The sequence below is a fragment of the Vitis riparia genome, chromosome 5 (genome assembly GCF_004353265.1).
Source record: "Vitis riparia cultivar Riparia Gloire de Montpellier isolate 1030 chromosome 5, EGFV_Vit.rip_1.0, whole genome shotgun sequence".
Lineage (NCBI taxonomy): Eukaryota > Viridiplantae > Streptophyta > Magnoliopsida > Vitales > Vitaceae > Vitis > Vitis riparia.
Window position 1 is genome coordinate 1,014,881 of NC_048435.1, and position 27,336 is coordinate 1,042,216.

The 27,336-nt window shown below is 37.8% G+C and overlaps 1 protein-coding gene across 4 annotated transcripts; it reads right to left on the minus strand.

Annotated features, from left to right (window-relative positions):
* Nucleotides 1-6: 6 nt before the first annotated feature.
* On the minus strand, nt 7-26,721 carry LOC117914050 (PH-interacting protein). 4 transcript variants are annotated; one of them, XM_034829214.1, is made up of 26 exons: nt 26,438-26,454; nt 26,158-26,265; nt 25,676-25,757; nt 22,832-23,195; nt 22,414-22,568; nt 21,892-22,131; nt 19,934-20,043; nt 19,769-19,846; nt 19,580-19,686; nt 9,328-9,422; nt 9,121-9,236; nt 8,818-8,921; nt 8,663-8,740; nt 8,409-8,487; nt 8,088-8,256; nt 7,717-7,787; nt 5,613-5,693; nt 5,460-5,530; nt 4,641-4,737; nt 4,475-4,534; nt 4,069-4,123; nt 3,562-3,962; nt 1,562-3,469; nt 868-1,440; nt 705-763; nt 7-520 (listed from the first exon to the last, which is right to left on the minus strand). In XM_034829214.1, the coding sequence occupies exons 4-26, from the start codon at nt 23,179-23,181 to the stop codon at nt 325-327; spliced, it is 5,253 nt and encodes a 1,750-aa protein (XP_034685105.1). In that variant the 5' UTR covers nt 23,182-23,195; nt 25,676-25,757; nt 26,158-26,265; nt 26,438-26,454; the 3' UTR covers nt 7-324. The 4 variants fall into 4 exon arrangements, with proteins under 4 accessions (XP_034685105.1, XP_034685103.1, XP_034685104.1 ...); XM_034829212.1 differs by lacking the exon at nt 25,676-25,757 and having other exon boundaries at nt 26,184-26,265; nt 26,438-26,721; XM_034829213.1 differs by lacking the exon at nt 25,676-25,757.
* Nucleotides 26,722-27,336: the final 615 nt, after the last annotated feature.

The following is a 27,336-nucleotide window of genomic DNA, read 5'->3' on the forward strand; positions in this document are numbered from 1 at the left end:
AAAATGGGAAAAAGAAACTAAACTATCAACTTTTCTTCTTTTCATTGTCATTATTAATGATGATGATTCAAGTGTCAGTCTATACATGAATGAATTTTCTGGTGGAAAATTTTCCCCAGCTACTTCTACTTTTTACCCAAGATCTATCCTCAGCTCTAAAAGGAATCTCCAAAAAGATTAACCAATTTCCAAAATTGGAACAATGGGTACAACTTAAAAGCTTGATAAATAAAATAGAAAGAATATCTACAAGAGAGAGAGAAAAAATGAAGGAAAAAAAATCATTAATTGCTGATTTGTCTACAAAATTGTCTCTGAGAGGCCTTATATAGATGAAAGCATCCGTGTAAACCACTCTGATAGGCGCCTCACTTTCATTGAAAGCTCCGCATTTTTTACAAAGTATGTTTCAGCATTTGATAGCATGACCTTGACATCATGCTTCACTGCCTCCATACTTCTGTAATACTGGTTCTTTAACCTTGATTGGATCACTTCAAGAGACAGCGGAACCGGAAACCTGCAATCAATCCAGGCACAATTTCAACTTCCTAACTAGTCATCTGAGAAAATCATACTCAAATGGTAAACAACACATGTTCAAATCTACAGGTCCTACGTCATTGAATCTTAAATACACTGATCTCGATCATGTATGTTGGTAGTATGCAAAACAGCATGACCAAATGTAAACAAACACGAACCTGTTCAAAAAATTTGACTTCTGTGAGACTTGTTTCAGTTTTTGAATCCCATAGTAGTCCTGAGACATTCACCACAAAATCAGTAAGCATGCTTGTTCAAATTTAAAACCCATCATCCACCAGTAGCTTATTTTCATTAAATGATGTCTGAGCTTTTGATTACCTGAGGTTTGTCTCCCGACTGTTCTAATTTGGCAAGTGAAGATAATAGTTTGTTTCTGCTCTCATCATCAATATGAGGCTGCTCCCACTGAGTACCAATGTCATAAAGTTCCCACGGACTGTGCAGATGTGTTTCTGTTGGTTCACTCCTGTACCGAATAACATATCTATCCCATGGACTGTCTGGGAATTCAGAAGATCTGGCCTTCACAGATAAGATCCGTCCATCCCACCAACTCCCATCTTCCTCACCCTCGTTTTTCCACCAGACTCGGCACTTGTCCCTAGAAGTCCAATTCCTCTGGATAGCAGCATCATACCGAGTTCTTTCAACAAGAAAGTCTGGGAAGCTGGTCACTTCAGGCAGGGTCAACTTGAATGTTTTACCAAACACATGGGAAGTAGGATCTACAAATTGAAGTGTCATTTTACAGCAGCTATCACCAGAACCTGCAAATGGAGAATATTCAAGGCCTTCAACTTTACAAAATTCTACAGCTCTTATGATTCCCTTGACTGATGTCCAAGGGCCTGCTTCATGTGAGCCACTATAAGTTATATACTCCTGATGGCCCTGAAAAAAAAATGCATCCATGAGGTCAATCAATGAAAAGGATTTTAAGTCCAAATCCCAAAAAGAAAGAATATATGCGAGTAGCAGCGGTGAATAAACCACTGAGTTTCTTCCTATTTACCTGTCTCAGATATACAACTTCATCACCCAGCTGGGGGATATATCGGGGTTCCACATGCATTGACAACATCAACCAAGACACCTTTTTTGATGATTGATGTGGCTTCCGTCTCTCCATTGGACTTGGACTTGTATCACGAACATGATAACTGGCCCTCCTGTTTCTAGCAGATCTCAGCCCAACTGTCATCCTAGAACTTGACATCCATTCCTCACATGGAAGTTCATCAGATCTATTCACAGAAAACTTATCGACACTTTTTAATGTATCTTCTGATCCATGGCCTAGCCTCAACTTGAGATTACTGCAAGTCACATCTGGGTCGCGTGTAGTTGCCTTCAGTCCCATGGACCGTGTCCTACGAGCCCCATCAGTTGTTGCTTCATGGAAATCCATGCCTGAATCAAGATTATGATTGCTCGCATTTGAAGTGCTTTCTTCCATGCCACCACCCTCACCTTCTGAATTAGTTCTAGTCCTGTAGGACCTTGACCTTCTGTAAACAGCATTGTACATCTTATTGTTTACATGTGAATATAGCCCCTGTGAGTCTTGCAAAACTGACCTGGAATTTTGCTCAATTGCAGCCTCAGACTTAAGCAATCCATTCCAATCTCCATGATCCGAATGGGGTCTATCTGTATCATCACAGTCAGGCACTTCTGCAATTTCCAATTGACTTTCAGATAATGCGTCACATCGACCATCGCTCCAATCTTCTACTGAAGATTTAATTTTTGGATCAGAAGGAATTTCAGGATCTTCTAAAATCTTTTTTGACCTTATCCTTAACTTTGTCGATGATGTAGAGTTCTCTTTCAAATGAGGAGGGTGGTCAGTCCCATTAGAATGCTGGACAGAAGATGCAGCTGTGTCACCAGCAACCATGTTCACCTGTTTTGGTGGTTCATCATAATTCATGCACTCATTGAAGCTAGAGTGCTTTTTTCCATTTGATGTAGCATCCAGACCCTCAACAGCACCATTCCCAAAATGTTGCCCATTCATATGAGCCATTTTGCCTGTCTCTTCTACATGATATTTGATTTCTGAATGAGGGGATATTCTGTCATAATTCTTTTCAGGTTCTTGGAATCCATTGACAGTGTTTTCAGTTGCATCATGACCATCAATGCATTGTCTAGATCTAGCGTCAGTGTCTGAAGGCATGGGTTCCACCACCCTCAGACGTTTGGATGTGCGAGCCTTGACTCCTCCCCATCTAATTTTCCCATCCTTGTATCCTTCAAACAGGTCTAAATGATCTTCAATCTTTTCAGGTTGCCCCCTCTCTCTTCTTTCGATTCTATTGCAATTTGCATCACTAGAAGAGTATCCCAGATCCTGGGAGCTTAAATGATTCCTATTTGCTTCAGAGGCTTCCTGAGGAGCTTTAGATGATGACCCCACTAAATCAGCCTGGTTCTCTGGAGCCAACAAAAGTCTATTTGAATCACGAATTGGGAATTTAAGGACCAATCTCCTTCTGTTTCCCGCATTCATACAAGATTCAGGATGCTCATGCTGTTTATCCATATCTTCAAACTCATCCAAGGATACTTCTTTTCCTTTTGAATGTTTGCATTGCTCATTTTGCAAAGAACCATCGGATTCATCACTCTCAATGTTAGAATCTTCCAGTGAGGATTCACTTTCTGACAAATCACCTTCAGAGCCATCTTCATCTTCTCCATCTGTAGATGTTCCTTTCATTCGGGAAAACAAAGTAAGAGCATTGCGAGCAGCAGCTCTCTGAGGTCTCAATGACTTTGATTTAGAAGAATTTTTGTGGGAAACTTTTCGGCCACTTCTTGATTTTCTAGCCCTGTTACTTCTGAGTGAATTACCATCAAACTCATCTAAATTTCTCCTTTTAACTCGCCTCCCAGAAAAAGTCATGATCTCAGTCTGAAAAAGTAAATTAAAAAAAAAAAAGGAAATTTCAATTCAAGCAAGTTCAAATAAGAATTTGAAATCAGATATATGAAAAGGTAATTTACTTCTGCCTTCTGCTTTTTCCTTTTTGATCTGCGGAGGCCATCTTTATGAGAGTTCTCAACATCACTATCTTCTGCACTGCACTCTGGATCACCAGAGGAATTGGAACTTAAGCTTCCTTGTTCCCCTCCAGTAGAATACTCCTCAGTAACATTATACTCTGAATCAGTATCATCAGTTTGCACTTCATTTTCAGGTTCCCAATCCATGACATCTATAAATTCTGGTAATGGATCAATCAATACATCCAAGTCAGGCAAGGGTAACATTTGGTAATCTTGGTCCAGATTGAAATCTGGCCCAACAGCCAATCTCAGTGAGGAAGGACGCCATTCAATTCCCAGAGCTCCTAATCGCCGCTGCTGATACATGCTCTGATAGGGTTCTGGGTATGGGATCATGGCTGACATTTCACAATAAATAATCAGCACTCATGACATGAAATGATTGATGAATAATACTGTTACAAAGGAAATCGATGTGTAGAACTAGAAGAAGTAAAGGCATACTTGCATCACAAAGCAGATCTTGCATATTCCTCCGATATGGTGCAAGCTGAGTTTCCTGCATCAATCAAATGTTCCACAGGCTTTCCAATTACAAAGCAATCATGAAAGTAATATGCTAAAATTTTTAAACTGCAACTCCACATTAGTCTACTAAAAATTTACAAAACCAAGCATTTTATTCATCATAAAGGGAAATATAGACCATTAAAGACAAAAAAAACTAATCAACAAAATTGACCATCAAAAACAGAATGCCTCTCTTCCTCTTAACACTATTGCAAAAATTAGTCAGTCCCTAGACAAATTTCATCCAGACCTTGTATGTCTGTAAGAAATATTAAGTAATACAAAGTACAACACACAGAGAATGACTAACCAACAAGAAGCATAAAAATGGTCAACTAACCTGGTCAAGGACATTTCCATATGTATCCTGTATAAGAGGACGATAATCCCCGAGGAAGAACTGTTGAAGTACATGAAAAATAAGTATCATTAACAGTTACAAGAACCCTACTTAAGACAAAAAATCTAACAAATTCTACACCTAATTATTTATAGTTTTCTAATACCTGATCATACATAGCATCCTTTTGGGACTCGCCTTGACCCGTACTTAATATATATAGTTGACCAACATCATCAGAGAGTATAATTGACGTTCCATCCCTATATTCACCACCAAAAAAATTAACAATTCATATATTGCAGACGAGACAAAGGCATATTTGTTGGTATTCTGATGCAAATTTATAGATTAAGTGAAGTACCATAGAATTGAGAGTCCATGTGAATTGAATTATAACATGGAAAAAATTGAGCATAAAGAAAAAAGGTAACTCCAAATTTGAATGGGATCACAAAACATGAAGCAAGTTTAATAAATCAAGCAAATGTACCATTGTTATTTTATGCATGCTAGTACAGAGATTGTCAGGAAACTCTGTTCCTTGAGGGTTGAATGCTGTAAAAGCATCCTTTCTTTGCATGCATCTTGCTAGAAGAAAAGCAAGGCTTTGTAAAATAGTGCCAAAGCTTTAACTTTGAAACAAAAAATTCAAAAGAATATTGATCTCCAGGGTAGAAAAGAATGAAAATTTATGAGTCAGTAGCAGTACATTCTGGAAGTGGCAGCAGGCATACATTTTCCAAAGAGGTGGAGACTACACTAAATTAAACTACGAATCTTAGCTCAAACAAAAGCATTGAAAGAGTAAATTTAAGACAACTCAGATAATCACAATATTATAGAGCCAAAAATTAATGATAAAAATGAATAAAACACAACTACAATTTTAATGTAGAAAGTGGTTAAATCAAATTGAAGAGAAGTGGCAATACAATCAGTGCCAAATAAAGTTCTAATCCTAGCCTTACTATAATCCACTTACGGTGAAAACTTCCCATCAACCAACTTGAAACGTGCAGTGTCATAGATCCGGATAGGTGTGCCTTCCCATATCTAAAAGGACAAGTATTATTACATTAAATAAACATTGAAAGCTAGCAAAAACTTCAAAGAGCTTTGAAAACTAAAAACTTACATCCCACACTATGGTTTTCCCATCGTAGCCAGCACTCATGGCAATCCGGGGGTTGAAAGGATGAACATCCAGAACATATGTCTGCCAAGAATGCCAACAATACAGTCAGAAGAAGAAGATTTCCTTATCTGATACATAATTTTCCCAAACAACAGAAAATCTCAGATAACTTCTCTAGGACATAAGCATACAAAGGCTGAATCAGTAATAGTCGAAGAAAAATTTACAAACTAGTTGAGTCCTAATAACATACAACTGGACCATGCAAATAAGTTTTTGCTATTTCAAAAGAAGACAAGAATTGGAAGATGGATTGTGTGTCCTATTTTGAAAAGATTGGTAGGAAAACTACACAATGCTGAAAAATAAGAAAATTATTGTTGATGCCAGATCACACTTCGAAAAAAAAATGTTCTCAAATCATTTAGAAGTAACATTGCTTGCACAATCCTACTAATTCAAATGGAAGATTGGGAAGGAAGACTCGTGTGAAGGCATATTTCTAGAGGGCTATATGACAGACACATGCTGATCCAACATAAGGAAAGTCCATAAGAAAGCAAGAAGACTGGATCAGAACTTAGAGCAATAATAAAACAACATTTGAATAGATCAATCAACATGGCAGAAATAAATAGTTGATCCATGCAGAGAAACTTAAAACCAAAGTTACAATCTTTTTGTTAAATGCTATACTAGAAGTCAAGTAAGTTTATTTTTGCAATGAATATTAGAGAATTTTCATTTGAACGGTTTGAATGTTGATAGTGAAAATGATGGTGATTAGTGGATGAGAAACTTTTATTTAATATATTAGTTTTTTTCTATTTCTTTTTTGGTGGAAAAGGAATGATGATGAACCTGAAAAGTTGGAACTATATATATATAGGGGCACTGCCAGAAATAGGATCCAGAGGGAGCAAAATAAAAGAGATTAGATTCAAGGGGGGCAAAAATAAGGTAAAAAGTAAGATTTGGCTCATTGGTAGTATAATTTCTCTTCAAAACTCGAGGTTGTGAGATCAAAACCTAGTTTTGCATGGTAAATTTTTTATTTTTCAGGGTCGCATGTGCCCCCTCTAAGCCCCACTTGAATCCGCTAGTGCGTGTATATATATATATCAATTAATAACACAATAAGTGCACATGCATATTTAGAATTTGGAACTAAAAATCAAAGCTAAAAATGGAAGAATATTTTTGTGGATTATGTGATGAATCGATATATTAAAGTCATATTTTGTTAATGTGAACTTGTCAAAATTTTTACATTCAATGTTTTCATATAATGTGGTATAGTTTAACTTTTTAGATCCTATTATCTTTCATAAAATTGGCTATACTTCATACTTTCAAAGATACACACATTTTTTCTATTATTTTTCACTAAAGAGAAGAACTTACGACATACAATATGATACCAAACAGCAAAATAAAAAAACGACACACGATGCATTTTACAAGTTAACAACTATGCTCAAAACCATGTCCTATTACATACGGTTATGCCACCGAAATATCATAAAGTTGAAATAACAGGTTGCAAACTAAAGTGCTGACAAACAACAACAATGAACAGGTTTCTTATACCAAAAATGAAGATATCAAAAAACTCCAATCAACAGAAAGGAATCAGGCATACAACATAAGATAGAATGATTTAGCAACACATGTAGTGACAATGAAATGGGATAGATTCATAGACAAAAGAAGATGACAAAAAACATCTAGATAATGAAATTAAAATAGAATAGAAAAACAAAAATGAAGAGCAAAGCTAAGAGGAGAAATGAGCCTGCTATAATATTAACAAGCGTCACTCTGGCAAAAATAAGATGTAAAGAACCATCCAATGAATGTCAGCCCAAACCGAACCTAGTAGTACATATAATTCCTATTCCATGCTTATCCAAATTATGAATATAACAGAAAAATGAGTACTAGATGCATTAAGTTGTCTTACAAATTGTATGATGGAACTGCACAATGTGATAGTCGAGCTATTCCTTTGTGCCGCATAAAATAGTGATGATTTTAGACATACATTCTTATAAAAGAATATTTAGAAATGCATCCATGTAAACGGGAAGGTCAAACCACTTACAGATTCAGTATGACCTGTCAAAGAATGTACCAAACTACCATCAACAGCATTCCAGACGCATATTCTGCAATCTGCATTAAATAACAACAGTATACCATTAAAAAATAATAACAACACACAACAAAACTTGTGCCAAAACGACTGCATGCTAGGAGCCTAAAATTCTCTCTAATAAGTTTAAAAAATCTGGCTCCTTTCAATCATTTGAAAATTTATTTTGGCTAAGGCAAGATCAGAAGCCATTTCTAATCTGGAGTGTCAAAAAAGGAACAAAGGAAGCAACCATATTTGCAGGAGATCTTGATAGAAACTTCACTTTTGAGTGAAAAATATAATATAATATATATGTATACATATAACAAGAAATTTACCCATAATAGCAGCAAGGACAAAGCGATTGTCCAGGCTCCACACAATCATATTAACACCACGAGGAGTTGGAAGAATTCTTTGACGCGGACCTCCTCGTGGGGGTTGAGGAGGCATTGGTGGAGGTGGAACTTTGAGATGATACGCCCGTGTCCAACGACCAACCTTTCCCTAAACCAAGAGAAGTTAACACATTATTTTTCTTAGAGTTTTAGAATAATCCAAAAATGATGGCATCATGAGAAAAGCTTATGATAAGGATGTTTTTTGAATGACAACAAATTATATAGTAAAAATTAAAGTCATCTGCAAGGAGAATTTACATGTGATCTGCGTGATCTTGGAATCCATATAATTGCACTGCCATCCCGAGAACAGGTGACTATATTATCATGAGTAAACCTGGAAAATTATAGGTAACATTTATATGTCTATAATAATAGATTTTTTTTTTTATTATCAGAATATAATAATAGATCATTACTTGAAGAGGTATTAAAAAATAAAAATAAAAGCAACAACAGAAAAAGGTAGACCATATAATATAATACTCAAAACAGAAAAAATACAAACATACCAGGAATTTTTGAATTTTGGAACATTCTCTTCCTTCGAGGATTCAGCCACGGAAAATCTAGATGATACAGCACAACCACTGTATGGGAAAGCAGCGTCATATCAGTATACAAAATTTATTCATGATAATTTGGTAACAGAACAGGACGACCTAACCTGAATTGCACATAATTAACATCATTTTCATGTCCAGATAATATATCCATCTCATGATTTGGTTGGTCAGATTCATCAGGGTTGGATTTACAAGCATTCCAGACCTGCAAATGATGAGCTATTGATTACAAGAGAACTTAAATTAATAGCCAAACTTCACTCAGGAAACCAGTATAAATCCAGTGAAGATTGCCAATGATTACAGAGAATACATGTCCATTTATTTGTGGAAGAGAAAACAAGCAATAATAAGCAGAAGATGGTACATAAAGTATAACTCAAAGCAGATATCATCAGATGTACCCTTGCAAGAGTGTCTGAGCTACCAGTGACAAAGACAGTTCCATTAGCATTGAATGCGCAACAAAATATTTGATGGCTTTGGGGACCATTACTTGAGGATGGAACATTGTTCTTTCCTGCAACCGTTCCACAATCCCTAAATAAGTTTTTTTTTGTACCCATGAACCAGTCAATTAATCATAAGTAAACATGAATGCAAAAACCAACCAGCTACAGAATCTGGAGGCCTTGGAATGTATATTCGCGGACTGAATTGGGAGTACCTAGCATCCCATATCCTACATGTTCCATCATCAGATGACCTGCAGAGGAAAAGGAAATGTTACAGAGAAAAACACATAATCGTTGCCCACAGAATCCATGCTTTCAACTGAACAAAGAAGCATGGAATGGGTGGATTTATTAGGGAATTCAAGTTCCAAAATCCAAATACTTCAAAACAGCAGAAGTGATGTAAAAGCACCTGAATATGCCTAATCAACCAGGATTGCAAAACTCTAATAATGTAAAGTAGTACAAGGACCATATGTTTACAGGAAACCTTTTTTTCTATTGGAACATGTTAACTGGAAAATGAGAGCCACCCAATTTTGGAATATGGCTGCAAAGTTGCTAGATCACTTAGGACTAAGACAGAAGTTGCACGCCTCAAGTTTTGGCATTTTAACAATTAGCAACCTGATTTTTGAAAGGCCAAAACTTGAGTTAATAGAGAAGATAACATTAGCTTGTTAATACAAATTTCATTACAAGTGAATTTGATCTGCTACCCTACAAAATTATTTAAAAACAAAAAGGAAAAAGAAAAAAAAATGCATGCAGGAAATCAGAAAGTAAAATAGAAATAAAGATTCAATTTAAAAAATGATACTTGCCTTCAGCTCTATAGCTTAGAAAGATTCAAGACTATCACTGGAAATTGTACATATCGATACACAGACGAGGTACAAGATTATTAATACTCAAATGCAAGAATTCTAATTCTACATATTGTAAATAGTTGTACTGTATCTTCACTGTTAATGCGTTGAATGTCGATATGTTGATATTATGCTAGGTCATAAAGTTGGTACATTGTTGACTACCTATTTGGGGGCATTTCATTGGGGGCTTTGTTTAGGGTAGGTTTGGTTTGGGGCACTGTAGAGGAGTGGCTCAATGCAAGGTTTGCATCTTGGAAAAGGAAATGCCAGCCATGGAGGAGACACACAGCATTAAAAGCACCCCCTCTACCCTACTTATCTAGTTTATCACCTATTTCATAATTCTATAGGCAGTTCAACTGAGCCTGAACAAAATTCAGCGTAACTTCCTACGAAGGCAGTAGAAGGATGGCTTCTGTTAAAACCCAGTTTGTTCCCAACAAGGGTTCACTAGGAAATTGCTAGAGTAGGATAGTTTGGGGAGAGGAAAGTTATTGTAAGTTAAAGGAGGGAAGTTGGTGTTCAAAGGAAAAGGGGGGAAGGCTTATCAGATGGTTCTAGAGAAAATTATTGGGAGAAGATGTGATGTCTTCCAAATGACATCTAGTATATCAGTGGGTAATAGTTGAATTTTAATTTGATGAGTAGTGAGGAGGGACTGTATTGAAAGATTGATTCCCATACATGTTTGTTATTGCTGCCATTCAAAACGCTGGGCCAGCTACTGTGTGAGGTGAGGAAGGTGGCACGAATGGAAACTGAAAAGTTGGTGGAGTTGTTTTCATCTATTGTAGTTCATGCTAGGGTTCAGGATAGGTTGGCATAGAATTTTTTTTTCTTGATAGGAAAACAAAAATATTATTAACAGTGTCTGACAAAAAGAAACTGAAATACATAGGTAATATACAAAGGGCACCAAAACAACCAAGAAAAAGGAGAAAAGGAAAACAAAGTATAAACTTCTCCCCTTTAACTTGAACCCAACCAATCAATTCAAAATTTTCTTTTTAGGTGAAAAATAGCAACAGCAACAGCACCTAATCAAAAGAGGGATCACCAAAGTAAACAGGGAGTATATAAAGGTGTCAAAAAGGCGCTTTTAGATGGAGAGATTGACAAAAGACACCCCTGTTACATCAACAAAAGTCCAACCAATCAACAAAATTTAGAATAGACATACAAGTATCCTTTAAAGGTTTTCTTGCCCAAAGCCAAAGAGAGCATAGGAAGGGGTTTCTGAGAGATTGAACTGATTGTTCTTCATTGACAAATGTTGTACTATTCATTTCCTTCTAGATGGTCTAAAGTACGCATAAAGCTGCCACCCTCCAAACCTTCATGCGCTTCTTCCCCTTGAAAGTCCCATGCCAACTTGATAACGTGTCTCTAACTGTAGAAATCATCATCCACTCTACTTTAAACAATGAGAATAATAGGGGCCATAATATTCCCATTTCAGGACATGACCAACCAATTCCTCCTCTACTTTACAAAGTTTGCATCTGTTCACCAAGGGTCACCCCCTTCTTTTTAACTGAATAGGAGACAAAATTCTCCCCCAAACTGCCTTTCTTCTTATCCAACATGTAATTGACTATTTCACCAAATGAGATTTTTTCTCCTGAGATCCCCCACCCTAACGGAAGTTTCTCTGAATTTTTTCAAGTCTCACACACTTTTTTTTTTTTTTTTGGATGATACAAAAGGACATATAATATATTGGCAAACTAAACAAAGTACTTTTAATCAATTATAGTCTTCCACCCTTTGAAATATATTATCTCTTCCACATAGCAAGCCTTCTAATAAATCTTTCTTCCACAACCTGCCCAATTGCTTGAGCATTAAAAGAAGCTCCTAGCAGAAGCCCCAAATATGAAGTAGGGAGCTTCCTCATTTTGCATCTCAATAAAGGCCAAATCCTTCCCATTAGGAACCTCCTCTACTAGAATGAGCTCACTTTTTGTCAAATTAATTTTTAGCCCTGAAACTGCCTCAAAGCACATAAGGATCCAACAAAAACGCCTCATTTACTCTTAAGAAGCATCACAAAAGATGAGGATATCATTTGCAAACAAAAGGTGGGTCACCTCTACCCCCTCACTGCCCATCCCTAAGGGCCTCCATTGCCAAAATAAATAAATAGGGAGAAAGAGGATTAACTTGTCTTGATCCCCTGGAACTATGAAAAAGAAACAAACAAGGGTACCATTCACCGACACAAAGAAAGCGATACGAGAATTGTAGGGCTTTGCACCTTCCATAAACCATTTTTGTATCAAGTCAGCGACTCTTAGTATTTATTGTTTGTTGTTTTATTATACCCGCATTGAACCATGAAAAAAACCAAACAAGGGCACAATTCACCCGCACCTATCTTTCTTAAGAACTGCTAAGAGGAACTCCCAAAGTCCAACCAATCAATCAAAACAAAAACCAATCAATTATATTTAACAAAGATATGGAATTCCCATCTATGAACTTTCTAACTCACAACCAAAGATCTCAAAATGTCATATGGATGTCAGAATCGCCAAGATCTACAACAATCTGATTAAGGCCAAGAGGAGAAGGAATAGTATATGTAGAGTGTCGGGAGAGAATTATTGATCACATTTGATATGGGAAGGCGAACTACCCCATTATTTATCAAATCCTGTATGGCATTGCGCAAGGCAATGCAACAAAAAATATCATAACCTGCTTATCTAGTGAAAGTCACAAAACTCATTTATCCGAAAATGTGGGGGGGGTAAAGGACTTAGGAGAGGCTTGAGCACTATAGTTACCAATAATCTTATATCTCAGAGCTTCCTAAAAGTACTATCCAAAGGCATCCCTAGATCAAAATAGAGCCTCTGTTGTTGTCTAGGAGGATGAGGCTGCATATACTGAGATTTTTAACTATAAGTTTTAGCTCTAAGGTTCAACCAGTCATGTACTAGCATATATATTTGGTATGCATGTGTTTGTGTGCCAATTTTAGAGTTCTAACTTTACAAGCTCATCAAATCCCTCACCCAAAGAGGAAAAAAAGTTTTGGAAAAAGTTTCTTTCTACATGATGAGTGTTTTTGTTTTGGACTACTTTATAGCTATGTGATGATGGAAGCTTGGTGTAGAGGCGAGTCAGACATACAAACATCCAAAGTGGGATGGAGGAGTCAAAAGGAGTTTCGAAAGGTGGAAAGTGTTGGCTTGCAGTAGAATCCAAGACATTCAAAATCTCCATTGAAGTGGTCCGAGGTAAACTGAGAGAAACTATTTTGGAAAGGAGCAAAGACTTTTCCTCTTGGATAAGATTTGGTGAAAAGAGCTTAAGTCTACTGCTGGAAGGTGTGGAAGCTTGGTGTAGAGACGAGTCAAGTTCGAGGCGTTTAAAAGTTTGGGAAGAAGGAGGAAGAAAGTTTAGGTTGGATTGTTGTTCTAATGAGGCTGGTAGGTTTTTACTCTACTCGGTCAGAGATGTGGAAGCTAAGAAGTTCTGTCTTGTATTTCTAGAAGGAAAAGGTTTGGTAGGGGGTTGGTTACTGTTGGCTAAGAAGTTAAGGGCTCTTGGGGTCTCCACTCCAGCTGTGAGGAATAACTTCCCGGCTGTTCCAACCTCTGATAAGGTGGAGAGTAGTGTCAAAGGTTTAGAGAAAGAGTCGGGTTCGTTTGCAGAAATAGTGAAAAGAAAGACAGGAGAGTTAGGGGATTCCTTAAGGGTGCACCTAGGGGACCGGGAACTGCTTTGTAGGGAGGAGCAGCTAGGGCGTTGTCTGGTTGGCTGTTTTGGTGGTAGTCTTGAGTCCATTCCTCCTTTGCCTTCCTTGAAGAGGTGAGCAGTTGAAAGTTGATTGCTTAAGGGGGATTTAAGAATTTCCAAGCTGGGTGGGGCCCTTGTGTTATTTGAGTTTGAAAATAAATGGGAAGTTGATATGGTGCTTTTAAGAGGGAGCAGACGATTCAAGAATAAAGAGTTTATCTTGCAAAGGTGGGGACTGGAAGTGGGGTGTACTTGGAAAGATAGTCATGCTAAGGAAGTTTGGGTGAGGATTGTAGGACTTCCTCTTCATCTTTGGAGTAGAGAAGTTTTTAAGAGAATTGGAGAGTGTTGTGGGGGGTTTGTGGTTGTGGATGAGGAAACTGCTTTCTTTTACCAATTACAGTGGGCTCAGATTTTGGTTAAAGCTTCGGGGAAGAAATGGCCAAGGTCTCTGCAGGTGGTGGCTGGAAATACTAGTTGGGAGCTTAGCCTGTGGTGGGAAGCTTCCCCGTGGGTGTCTCAGGTAGAGTCAAGTTCCTGGCTGCAGAAGAGAAAAGGGTGTGAGGTTAGGGATGAAGGTGGGGGCAATACATGCTCTGGAGTTAGTGTACGGGAGCTTCATTTTGAAATTCAAAACAGGGGGTCAGATGTGCAGGTGGAGTGTGGTAGAAGACAAAGGAATGCAAACAATGTATAGGGGGTAGGTCAACTCTAGCTCCTGCAGCGGGCTCTTCAGCGAGTGGGCCTGGGCCTAAGTCTGTTTGCTGGGAGTCTTTAAAAAGGGCAAATGAAACGGATTTAAAAGGTGCAACGAGCTGGGCCGAGGGCCTTTTTTCCTTAAGTCCTGTGGTTTCGGGCTGGGGAAAGGTTTCAAAGAGGCCTCTTGGGCCTTTGATCCCTGAGGCCCAACCGAGTCTTTTTGGGGAGCCCTTCCCATCTAGGGCTCCCGCTGACCTCGTCGAGGACTCTGCGGGGCTGGAGCAGGAGCTCCTAGCTGTGGAAGGTGCCGACGTTGGGGGTTTGTCTCTTGGCCGTCTGAAGCTCACTAACGAGGCGCTATTGGATGAAGCATTCAGGTATCCCCTTAGCCACAAACTCTCTCTTCTCTCTATGGGGCCTGAGGTTTCTTCTTCTTCTACTCCTTTCTTGGGGCCCGATGTTGTTGAGATGGGGACGGAGGGGGCTTCCAGTGGGTTATTTGGGTCAACGGAAGGGGCGAGGAGTAGGGTTCCGTTGCGTAATGAGTTGATGGAATATTTTTCAGCCCGTGAAGGGCGAAACAAGTCTCCGTGGGCTGCGCTTGGCGGTGCAAGTGTGTCTGAACTAGCTATTATCCCATTTGGATCGGGTTTTGAGAGTCCATTAGCGGAAAGAATGGCCCTTCAGATGAAAGAGGTGGAGAGAGATGAAGGATGGAGTTCCAGCTGCCTTGCGAAGTTCAATCGTTGTCTAGGTATGCCGATAGAAGGGTTTGAGGAGGAAATTTTGTACCTTTTGAGGAAAATGAAGGGGAGAATTGAACAAAAGAGCCAGGACGGGGCGCATAGAAAGACGAAGTTTGCGGCTTCAAAATCCAGTAGGGAATTAAAGAAGTTGGAGTGGAAAGTAAGCTATAAAAGAGCTAGGGTGGCTACAGGCATGTCTGGAGAGTCTTCTGGATCGGGGTGTAAATGAAGATAAGGATTTTATCATGGAATGTCAAAGAGGCAAACGACAGTGATAAGAGAAAAGTCCTTAAGTCAGTCATAAAATCCAATAAAGTGGATGTGGTTTGCCTGTAGGAAACTAAAATCAAGGAAATGAGAACGAGGCTTGTCCGTAGTCTGGGGGTGGGAAGGCATCTAGACTAGAGAGCAATCAATTCTAGGGGGGCAACTGGAGGTGTTCTGGTGTTCTGGGACAACAGATTGGTTGAATTGTTGGAGGTGGAAGAATGGATGTTTTCAGTATCATGTCGGTTTAAGAATTGTGTGAATGGGCTGATGTGGGTGTTCACTGGAATGTATGGGCCGATGTGCAGTAGGGATAGAGAGGATTTCTGAGAGGAGCTTGGGTCAATAAAAGGTTATGGAGAGACCCCTGGTGTGTGGGGGGAGGATTTCGATATGGTCAGATATCTAGAGGAGCGTAGTAGGGAAGGTGGGTTTTCTGCTTCAATGAGGAGATTTTCAAAAGTGGTGGAGGATTTGGAGCTAAGGGACTTTCCTTTACAAGGGGGTCCTTTTATATGGCAAGGCGGGTTAAATAATCAGTCCCAGTCTAGGATTGACAGGTTTTTAGCGACAGATAATTGGGACAGTATGTTCAATGGGGCCGTGAAAGGATCTTTCCTAGACCAGTCTCTGATCACTTTCCCATCCTCCTAGAAGGTGGAGGTTTGAAGAGAGGTCCTTCACCGTTCAGATTTGAGAACATGTAGCTAGAGAAAAGGGGGTTCAAGGATCAGATGAAGAAGTGGTGGGGGAGTTTATCTTATATTGGGTCTTTCAACTTTGTTTTGGATGCAAAACTGAGAGCCTTAAAAGATATTTTAAAGAATTGGAATAAAGAAGTTTTTGGTTTAATTGACACTAAAAAGAGTGAAGCTCTCAGACAGGTGGAGTACTGGGATGAATTGGAGAAACATTCAACTCTGAGTCTGGAAGATTGTGAAGCAAGGAATGAGGCTAAGGAGTCTTATAAGACTTGGGTGTTGAGGGAAGAAATTTCTAGGAGACAAAAGTCTAGGGAACTATGGTTGAAGGAGGGGGACAATAACACCAAATTCTTTCACAGGATGGCGAATGTCCACGGCAGAAGAAATTGGTTGTTGGCATACGGAGGAGAATGATTTAAAGAATAGGGTGGTGAGGACGTTTCAAAAGTTGTATTCTGAAGAAGGAGGGTGGCGTCCTTGTGTTGAGGGGTTGTCTTTCATGAGGTTAGCTAGCAATGAGGCTGAGGGGCTGGAGATTCCTTTTTCGGAAGGAGAGGTGTTTTCAACACTTTCAGATCTAGGCAAGGACAAGGCTCCCGGTCCGGATGGCTTTACCATGACTTTTTGGCTATTTTGTTGGGACGTAGTGAAGATTGAGATCATGGGTTTTTTTAGAGAATTCCATGAGAGGGGCAGATTTGTTAAATCTCTAAATGCAACTTTCCTGGTTTTAGTTCTAAAGAAGGGAGGTGCAGAAGATCCGAAAGACTTCAGACCAATTAGCCTTGTAGGCAGCCTCTACAAGTTGTTGGCCAAGGTGTTGGCTAATAGAATTAAAAAGGTGATGGGGAAAGTGATCTCGGAGTCCCAAAATGCTTTTGTTGAGGATAAACAGATTTTGGATGCAACTTTGATTGCAAACGAGGTTGTGGACTCAAGGCTGAAAGACAATGTTGGAGGTGTGTTATGTAAACTGGATGTAGAGAAGACTTATGATCATGTTAGTTAGAGCTTTCTGTAGGCATTTCTTAAGAAGATGGGTTTTGGGGAAAGATAGATAAAGTGGATAGATTGGTGCATCTCTACTGTGAAATTTTCTATTTTTAATTAATGGTTCTCCTTCCGGTTTTTTCCAAAGCTCGAGGGGGTTGAGACAAGGAGATCCTCTCTCCCCTTATTTGTTTGTGATAGCCATGGAGGTTTTTAGTTGTATGTTGAGAAGGGTTATTAGTGGGGGCTTCTTATCTGGGCGGAGGGTGAGAGGTAGGAGTGGTGAGGGGGTTCAAATCTCGCATTTGTTATTCGCGGATGACACGCTGGTTTTTTGTGAAAAGTCTTTAGATCAGATGACTTATCCAAGTTGGCTTCTCATGTGGTTTGAGGCGTGTTTAGGGTTGAAGATCAACTTAGAGAAGAGTGAGTTGATCTCGGTGGGTAGGGTGAATGATATAGAGGGTTTGGCCTTGGAGATGGGTTGTAAAGTGGGTAGGCTCCCTTCCTGTTATCTGGGTTTACCTTTAGGGCACCTTTCAATTCAATGGCTATGTAAGATGGGATTGAAGAGCATTTTCATAGAAGGCTTACTATGTGGAAGAGGCAGTATATATCTAAAGGAGGGAGACTCACCCTAATCCGAAGCACTCTTTCTAGCATGCCTATATACTTTATGTCTCTATTCTATTTGCCAAGAAAAGTGAGGTTGAGATTGGAGAAGATTTAGAGGGATTTTCTGTGGGGTGGGGGAGCTCTCGTCCAAAAGCCACACCTTGTCAGGTGGAACTTGGTTTGCTTGGATAAAAAGAAAGATGGGTTAGGTGTGAGAAATTTAGCTCTGATGAATAGTGCTCTCTTGTGTAAGTGGAATTGGCGGTATGCATATGAAAGAGAGGCGTTTTAGAGGTGTGTCATAAGTCACAAGTATGGCGAAGAGGAGGGGGGATGACGCACTCGGGAAGTAAAAGGGAGAAACGGTGTTGGGCTGTGGAAAGCAATTAAGAAGAAGTGGTCGCTTTTAGATAGTAGGTTAGCCTACCATGTGGGTAGTGGGCAGAGAGTGAGATTCTGGACGGACAAGTGGTGTGGAAATGAGCCACTTTGTGAGTCCTTCTCCTCTCTTTTCTCCATCTCATTGTCTAAGAATGCTTGGGTTTCGGAGGTTTGGTACCCCGCTGGAGATGGGGATGGCTGAACTTCTCTCTTTGCAAGGGCGTTTAATGATTGGGAGATCGAGATGGTGGAACTTTTGTTGCATAAGATCCAAACCTTTCAGGTACAAAGGGAGGAGGAAGATAGAGTGATCTAGACAGCTTCAAATGGTGGCGCTTTCTCAGTTAAGTCTCTTTATTCTATTTTGGAGCGTGGGGGTTCTTCTATGTTCCCTAGCGAAAGTATTTGGAGGGTAAGAGTGCCTCCAAAGGTAGCTTTCTTTACTTGGGAGGCATCCTGGGGTAAAGTCTTAACTTTGGAGCAACTTCAAAGGAGGGGGTTCTCTTTGGCAAATAGGTGCTTTCTTTGTCTATTTGAAGCAGAAACGGTGGATCACCTCTTACTTCATTGTGTTAAGATGCAGGTCTTGTGGAACTTTTTCTTCTCCCTTTTTGGTGTGTCTTATACTCTTTCGTGTACAGTGAATGAAACTCTTCTTAGATGGAATGGAGTGTTTGTGGGGAAAATGCGCAAGAGGGCTTGGCAAATGGCTCCTTTATGTTTATTATGGTCAATCTGGAAGGAGAGGAATAGATTAGCTTTCGGGAATGAGGAGTTTTTGCTTCAAAGATTGAAATATTCTTTTGTATATAATCTTTGGTCTTGGGTCAGGGTTTCTTTAGTTTTGAGCTCTTCTTCTCTTGTAAGTTTTTTAGACTAGATAGGCTCTTAGTAAGAGAAGGCGGTGAGTATACTCCCTATGTACTTTGAGGGCACTAATTTTTGGTGTTTCCTATTTTTTATTAATATACTTCCTTTTCACTTATAAAAAAAAAACATTCAAATAACTCAAATAACAATGCCCAATATTTATTGCAATTCTAAATTTTATTTAAGTACCGATGTTTCATGCATGCTTTTGACAACAATTGATACACTCTAAACAATTAATATAATAATTTTTTCCCTCCTCTTCTATAATTCCATTTTATCATCGATTTCTAACCTTAAATACACTTTAAACAATTAATCTAATGAATTTTTAAGGAAAAAAAATTTCTAATTTGATTTTCCTTAAAAACTGAGCAAATCTATTAAAGAATGCAAACTAATAAGCACAGATTAAAGCAAAAAATATGTAATAATGAAGCTAAGCACAAGACCAAAATTTCACAGGCCCAGAAAAATGGAAACTACATGGAACAAAAACCAAAAGAATCAGCCTTACGATAACAGTTGGTATACAGAGCTTGGTCTAGGACTAAAAGCAATAGCTGTAACAGCTCCAGTATGTCCACGTAAAACTGAAATTGGCAGTCCATCTGGCAAACGCCACTGAAATAAACCAGAAGGAATTAGACAATCAATGATTATCAAACAAGAAACACTTGATTGCTTGAAAGGAAAGGAAGCTTACAACTCGAATGATGCAGTCATTTGAAGAGGATGCCACCAAAGCATTGTTAGAACTCACAGCCAAGTCAGTAATATCACCCTTTCAAGCAAGAATGAGACATTTGAAATAATTAAAGCAACAAAGAAACAAATAATGCATGAATGTCAATAGACAATCAAAACTCACTTCATGTCCACGGCAGCTGGCCAAGCAATATGCCGTTTCCATTGACCAGATCTTCACAAGGCGGTCATCTGAACCTGTAATAACATATCTGCCTGTCCGATCAAAAATGGCTGCAGTATCGTCAAGGCAAAATTGTTAGGTATTTATCTGTGATCATCATCTTCTAAATACTAATTTAAAACCTGGATTCAAAATTAAAATGTGCCATGTTAACATGCCCTGAGATGGAGAAATAAAGGACCAAATAGTAACAGCAATAGTTAAAGCACAAAGGGAGAAAATCATTAGGTGAACAAAAGTGGATGCCTAGTGTAAACAAGCACCAGATAGAAATGCATCAAATGCAATACTGCGACTGTTACTTTACACTCTCTCTTGAAGGCAAGAGAACAGGGGCACATGCTCTGCCATGACCATAAAATCTTCAAATATATTTTTTTTTTCGTAGGTAACCATAAAATCTTCAAATATGAGTGATGGATTTTATATCGGTCCACCAAAATAAGAAAGGAAGCATTCATGTATACTTAGGGTGCACCCCCTTTCATTGGCACTATTTCAATAGATTCTTCATTTACTGATTAAACAAAAAAAAGAAAGAAAGAAAGAAAGAAAAAAGGAAGGAAGTAACCATGCTTTGTTATTCTGATTTTGACATTACAACTTCAGGATTATCTGAAAAGTGCAAGTGAAATGGGATTTATGCATTGGGGACATAATGGAGAATAGAGAAGATGAGATCAATTCTTAAAGTTCTACCAAAGAATCAACTCAACTCAACAAAACCTGCCAAACAAGTGCTTACCAAGAACTGATAGATGATTTAACTCAGGATCATAAACCAGTTTACCAAACAAAATATGGAATTTCCATTTCTCTGGGAATTTTAGGGATAACTAGTCTCTTCTTTTTTTTTTCCTTCTTTTAATTGGAATTTGGGGATAACTAGTTGTCAGTCGCATGTCTTGCAAATGGACCAAAGAGACACACGCAGGCACATGTCTACGAGGTGAACCAATAAAATATAGCATAGTTTCTATTTTGAAACAGTACCAAAATCCCAACTCATTCATGAATCAAACACAAATTATTTGTGGAAAAGTCACTTGTTGGAAAGTAAATTGATTACACTGGCAATGGTTGAATAGTGACTTTTGATTGATTGTGTAAGCAAGGGAAGAGAGAATAACTGGACAACACATGTAAACCCTACACAACTAATCTTATAAATGATAATGTTGGAAGGTGATAAAATTAAAATTTTCTATCATTTTACTGTGGACAGAAGAGGATTTTTTTATTATTATTATTGGCAGGCCCTGCTCATTAGAACTTTTGTATTTCATTATTCCATTGGGGTGTTCCTGTCCAACAAATATTTTGCAGCTAAGATAGAAATAGAAGTTCAATCAGAATACATTAGCCTGGCACTAGAAAACAGTCGGGTCCTAAAGCTAGCACACTTTGTCAGGGGGACAACCCATAAACAGAAGTTAGAATCAACATGTTTCACAGAAAGCTTAAACAGATGGTCCATTTTCTAGTAAGGTTGAAGCCATTGAACTGTGAGATGAACACTGTGGCAATCTAAGGGTCTGTTTGCAATGTTTTCAAAAACATTTCTCAAAAAGGAGTTTTTGAGAACAGTCCTTAAAAATAGTTTTCGGTTATTTTCAAGACAAATATGCCTCTCAGTTTGATATAAGACAAACATGGCAAATGCATTAAGTGCTGCATAAGATAAATTACTAAACACAACATGATTACAAAATCTATATGTGCTTTGTACAATGCTTATGACTACCTCCAAAAGTACCATCAATATTCTTTCAACAGATGCGACTCAATGACAAGTTAGATCAAACAGTATGGTCCTAGCTGATAATAGGATGACTATAAGTATCATATTGCAAATATATCCAAATGCTAACTATGACTAACATGAATAAGAAGCTTACCACAATAAACAGCATTCCTGTGTCCCCTTAGCTTCTTAATATTTTGCATCTTTTGTACCATAGTTGATGGCTTTGCAACAGCATAACATGCCGCACGAATAGATGGTGCTCGATTATGCCTTGTAAAACCACCTCCAATTTCCCTCAAACTTAGCCCCCGGACCTGATCAGCTTGCATATGAGGCCAACGCATGTGAATAGGAGGAGGATTCACCTCGTTGTGTCCTTTGTCCGTATCATCTGCCAAAGAAAATAAAAGGAAAAAGAGAAAAGGTCCATACAAGAAATAAGTGGAAGGATTCCATTCACAAACAAATGAAAGTGAAAATGTGATAGATGGAAAAAGGAATTGCCAAAGAAACAGAGAAAAGAGATGACAGATGAGAGGTTTTCCTCCTTTTTTAATCAGAGGACAAACAAGTTTTTCATTTGTCCATGGGTTGCCAAATTTAATTTCAGGCACCAAAAGGTATTACATGCCAATATATGTGGTGCTCAAAGACTAAAATAAATGTCACTTACTGCCCAAAAGTGAAAAGGAGCCCGTTCCTAGAAGGGTAGGAACATCAGCTGCATTTGGCGCATTTCCACGAATCATGCCTTGTGATGGATGGGTAGTTCTCAGTATCAGTTGCTTCAAGAGCTTTACCAAATGATCCTTCCCAATATGAGGGTACCTGTATAACATAAATGGTGATAGTCAATCGAAATGGATTCGAGCCATTGCTTGCTTCTTAATTAATATCATAAATAATGCCATGGATAATGGAACAGGATTTACTCTGTGAATAGTTGACGTAGCATAGTACACACACACACACGACACACAGATAAATATGAAAGGGAAAAGCATAAACCATTTACCGCATAAGTTATCCAAGATCAGACTTAGAAAACCAAAAAGGATATACTAGAGCAAGACAAGAAGCATATTATATACCTCTCCACCAACTTATTATAACTTAATGGAAAAGATGATCCGTCATCATTTTCATCCCCACTGCGCAAGCCACTCCTTGAATACCAAGCATGGTATCTTCTAGGTAAAAGTTGATGTTCAAGAAGTTCATTCCAGAACTGCCCATAGGTTCTATGACATGGTCCAGCTGATAGAAAATGCATAATTAAAAAATAAACTTCTCTAAGGTCAATATCCACATCAGCATCCATGGTAGGACTTCCCTCCGGATCAGCAAGTTGAGCTTTCTCCTGAACCTTACTGGAAAAACTCAAAGGTTTCATACTAACAGAAGGTGCATCACCAGAAGGAATGTATTTCTGAAGAGCCATACTTCTCGTAAAACCTAGACATGATAAACCAAGCATTCATGTTAAAACTATCATTTTGAAACACAATATATCCAACAGAATTTCACAAGTAATACAAGCCAAACACATCATTTCGATTCAATGGAATGCAGAAGAGATGCAAGAATCATTTTTCTCTTCTTTTATTATAAATTTATAATTCACCAAAAAAAAAAATCACATTGGGGATTATGGCCCTTTTGGTGAGATATAATGAGATATCGCAAAATAGGGTTAAGAAATTCAATTGTTTAAATTTTAAATTGTCATCGACTTAAGCTGAAAGCTAACCCTTAAGGTCCATGGAGACCCTCAAAATTATTGCATGACATTTTTGACAACTAAGTGGGGTTAGATACATGGTTCAAAGTATCAGCTGATACTGGTATGTATCAACTGAGTCATATCCATCTCGACCATGGCTGCAATGAGTCCAATATCCGAGTTGATTGGTCCAACAATAACTCAGTTTCGACTCAAATATGAATCACTTGACCAACTCATGGTACAACTCAAAGTTACAACACAAATTTCAAATTGATTCATCTTCAAAATAATTATTCTTACCAATCACCTTTTATCATTTTTATTTTTTATTTTCTAGATATACCACTATTAAAAATTGGTACTTGGTGTAAAAATGAATATGGTAGTGTTCCAAAAATTTTAAATTCTTATAAACTAATTGTGATGCATGTATTTATAATTATTTAGATAAAGTTAGATGTGATAGATGTTAAGTTATTAATTTATTGAGTTTGTCTAATTATAATTATTTTTCTAAAATTTGTATTAGTCTTTTAGAGTTTTTTGAATTTTTTAACTAGCATGTTATGTGTATCACATGATATTGATCTTAGATATCAAGACCAATGCACCTTGGGACTTGCCGAGCAAGCGACTGATACCATGACTTTGAACAATGGGTAGATACTTGCCCCTCATGGGTTTCATAGAATGGATAACAGGGACAAGATTTATTCAGCAAGGTGAAAGGTCAACAAGGAACCTGATTAATTAGTTTCTCACTTGGATCCTCATTTCTTTTTTCCTATTTTTTCCCTTTTTTGCATTATCCCTGTGTTATAGTTGTTGTCCCCAGCTTACATGGGTATGTTCATGATTGTAAGTTCATTACTTTTGAAAACAAAATATATAAAATTGGAAACCTCAATAAAAACTTACTAACTAAAGAAAACCCAATTGTATATCATGTTGGAGATTATGGCCCTCTTGGTGAGATATAATGAGATATTGCATAATAGGGATATTGCATAATAGGGTTTAGAACTTCTATTGTTTAAATTGTAAATTGTCATCAACTTAGCCGAAAACTAACCCTTAAGGTCCATGGAGACCATCAAAATTATTGCATGCCATTTTGGACAACTAAGTGGGGGTGGATACTTAGCCCCTCATGGGGTTCATAGAATGGCCAACAGGGAACCAGATTTATTCAGCAAGGTGAATGGTCAACAAGGAACCTGATTGATTAGTTTCTCACTCAGATACTCTTTTTCTCCCCATTTTTTCCCTTTCTGGCATTGTCCCTGTGTTACAGTTTTTGTCCCCGTCTTACATGGGTATTTTCCTGAATGTAAGTTCGTTACTTTTGAAAACAAAATATATAAAATAGGGAACCTCAATAAAAACTTACTAAACTAAAGAAACCCCAATTGTATATCATGTTGGAGATTATGGCCCTTTTGGTGAGATATAGTGAGATATTGCATTTAAATTGTAAATTGTCATCAACTTAGCTGAAAGCTAACCCTTAAGCTCCATGGAGACCCTCAAAATTATTGCATGACATTTTGGACAACCAAGAGGGAGTAGATGCTTAGCCCCTCATGGGGTTGATAGAATGGCCAACAGTGAACTGGATTTATTCGGCAAGGTGAATGGTCAACAAGGAACCTGTTTGATTAGTTTCTCACAGCGATACTCTTTTCTTTCTTTTTTTTCCCTTTTTTGCATTATCCCTGTGTTATAGTTGTTGTCCCCATCTTACATGGTTATTTTCCTGACTGTAAGTTCATTACTTTTGAAAACAAAAAATACAAAATAGGAAGCCTCGATAAAAACTTACTAAACTAAAGAAACCCCAATTGTATATCATGTTAGGGATCATGGCCCTTTTGAAGAGATATTGCATAATAGAGTTAAGAATTTCTATAGTTTAAATTGTAAATTGCCATCAACATAGCTGAAACTAACTGGGAGTAGATGTAGCCCCTCATGGGGTTGATAGAATGGCCAACAGGGAACTGGATTTATTCAGCAAAGTGAATGGTCAACAAGGAACTTGATTGATTAGTTTCTCACTGGGACACCTTTTTTTTCTCTATTTTTCCCTTTTTTGCATTATCCCTGTGTTATAGTTGTTGTCCCCATTACATTGTTATTTTCCTGACTGTAAGTTCATTACTTTTGAAAACCAAAAAATAAAAAATAGGAAACCTTAAGAAAAACTTACTAAACTAAAGAAACCCCAATTGTATCTGTCCAATTCGCTCTTCCATCATAGTAATCAATGAAAAGCCTCTGCTTGCTCCCTCCTATATTTAGATATTCAATGTATCAATTAGACATAACCTACAATATTCAACCTATTCAGGTATCACATCCAAACAAAAACTCCTCCTACGCAAATAAGTTTCAAAACCTAATACAAGATCTGATAAATCCACAAAAAAAAAAAAAAAAAAAAAAAACTGTTCTGATTGCAAGATGACTGTCAAAAATGTAGTCCTATATTGTCAACTAGATAGTGGAACGCATCAAACAGTAAAACAATTCACTGCCACGTGATTGAAATCCCTATCTAAATCATGAATCAGAAACAAATAAAGTAATAAAAGAAAAGGCAATGCAACACATTAAAGTGCAAAATATAAAATTCACTATACTCAACCGAGAAAAAATTTAAAATATAACAAAATAAAAATAAAAATAAACCTTTGCAATGCTGGAGATAAGCTAACCAGAAGAGGAATCGCTACAAGCCCGAAACTCGCCCTCTGTTCTTGCAAAACCCTTGCTTGCCATAATCCATAATGCATTCCTCTGAAACCCCAAATTCAAGTCATTCTCACTCAATACTAAACTGAACAAAAATTCAGGATTAAAAAAACCACAAAAAAAAATCCAATTCAAGATCCAATTGAATACATGCACAAGCCCTACGCAATTCCCTAAACTACGTTTTCTTCCCAAATCCAAACGCCAATGACCCTACCTTCAATGGAGTTCCGTTGGGGCGCGAAACGACGCCGCTTCGTGGACGGGAGTGAGCCTTGGGCTCCGTCGATTGTGCGATAACAGCGAATGGGGATCGAGAGAGTCCAAGGATTCGAAAGAGAAATAAAAACCAAAAAAAAAAAACACGGAGCGAGTGAGGAGCACGTGCGAGAGGGAATTGGGATTGTTTGGAGGGAGCTCTGCGAATATTGTTAGAGCTTTCTACTTAGTTTTTCTATAGAGAGAGATAGAGCGGTGGGAGAAAAGAGAGAAAGGCGAAGAAGAGAGAGAATGGTCGACGGAAGCGTTTTAAATCTTTACGCCCACTCCTCTTAGAGATGCCTTGAAAAATAAAAAAAATTAAAATTAAAAAACATGTATATGTATAATATATGGAAAACTAAAAGATACATATTTTGGGAGTGTCACACGACGCGCGTCCCTGTCGCGTGGCGGCGGCCATGGTGCCAAACGTGGAATGTGCTTTTCCTTTCTCTTTTTCCTTTTTTTTTTTTTGACCTTTTTTCTTTAATAATTAATGTTACTCTTTTTGTCATAAATGCTATTAACTTTTGCCAAATATGGAATGTGTTTTTTTCTTTATTATCTCCCTTAATGGGTATTCTAATTAATGAGTAATACAACTTTCTTTAATTTTATTGTAATTTTCATCAAGCAATCCTCTTATTTATTTCTTCGATTGATTTGAATAATAATCTTTTTCTATTTCTTACATTAATTCATGTGACTTAGCATTTTTGTCTTATTAAATTCATTTTAAAATTTTAAGAATATTTGCATGTTACATGTCACAAATGACATGGCATCTTTCTTTTAATTCATATCATATTATATAAAAATATTTAAAATATATATTAATTAACATAATACGTATAC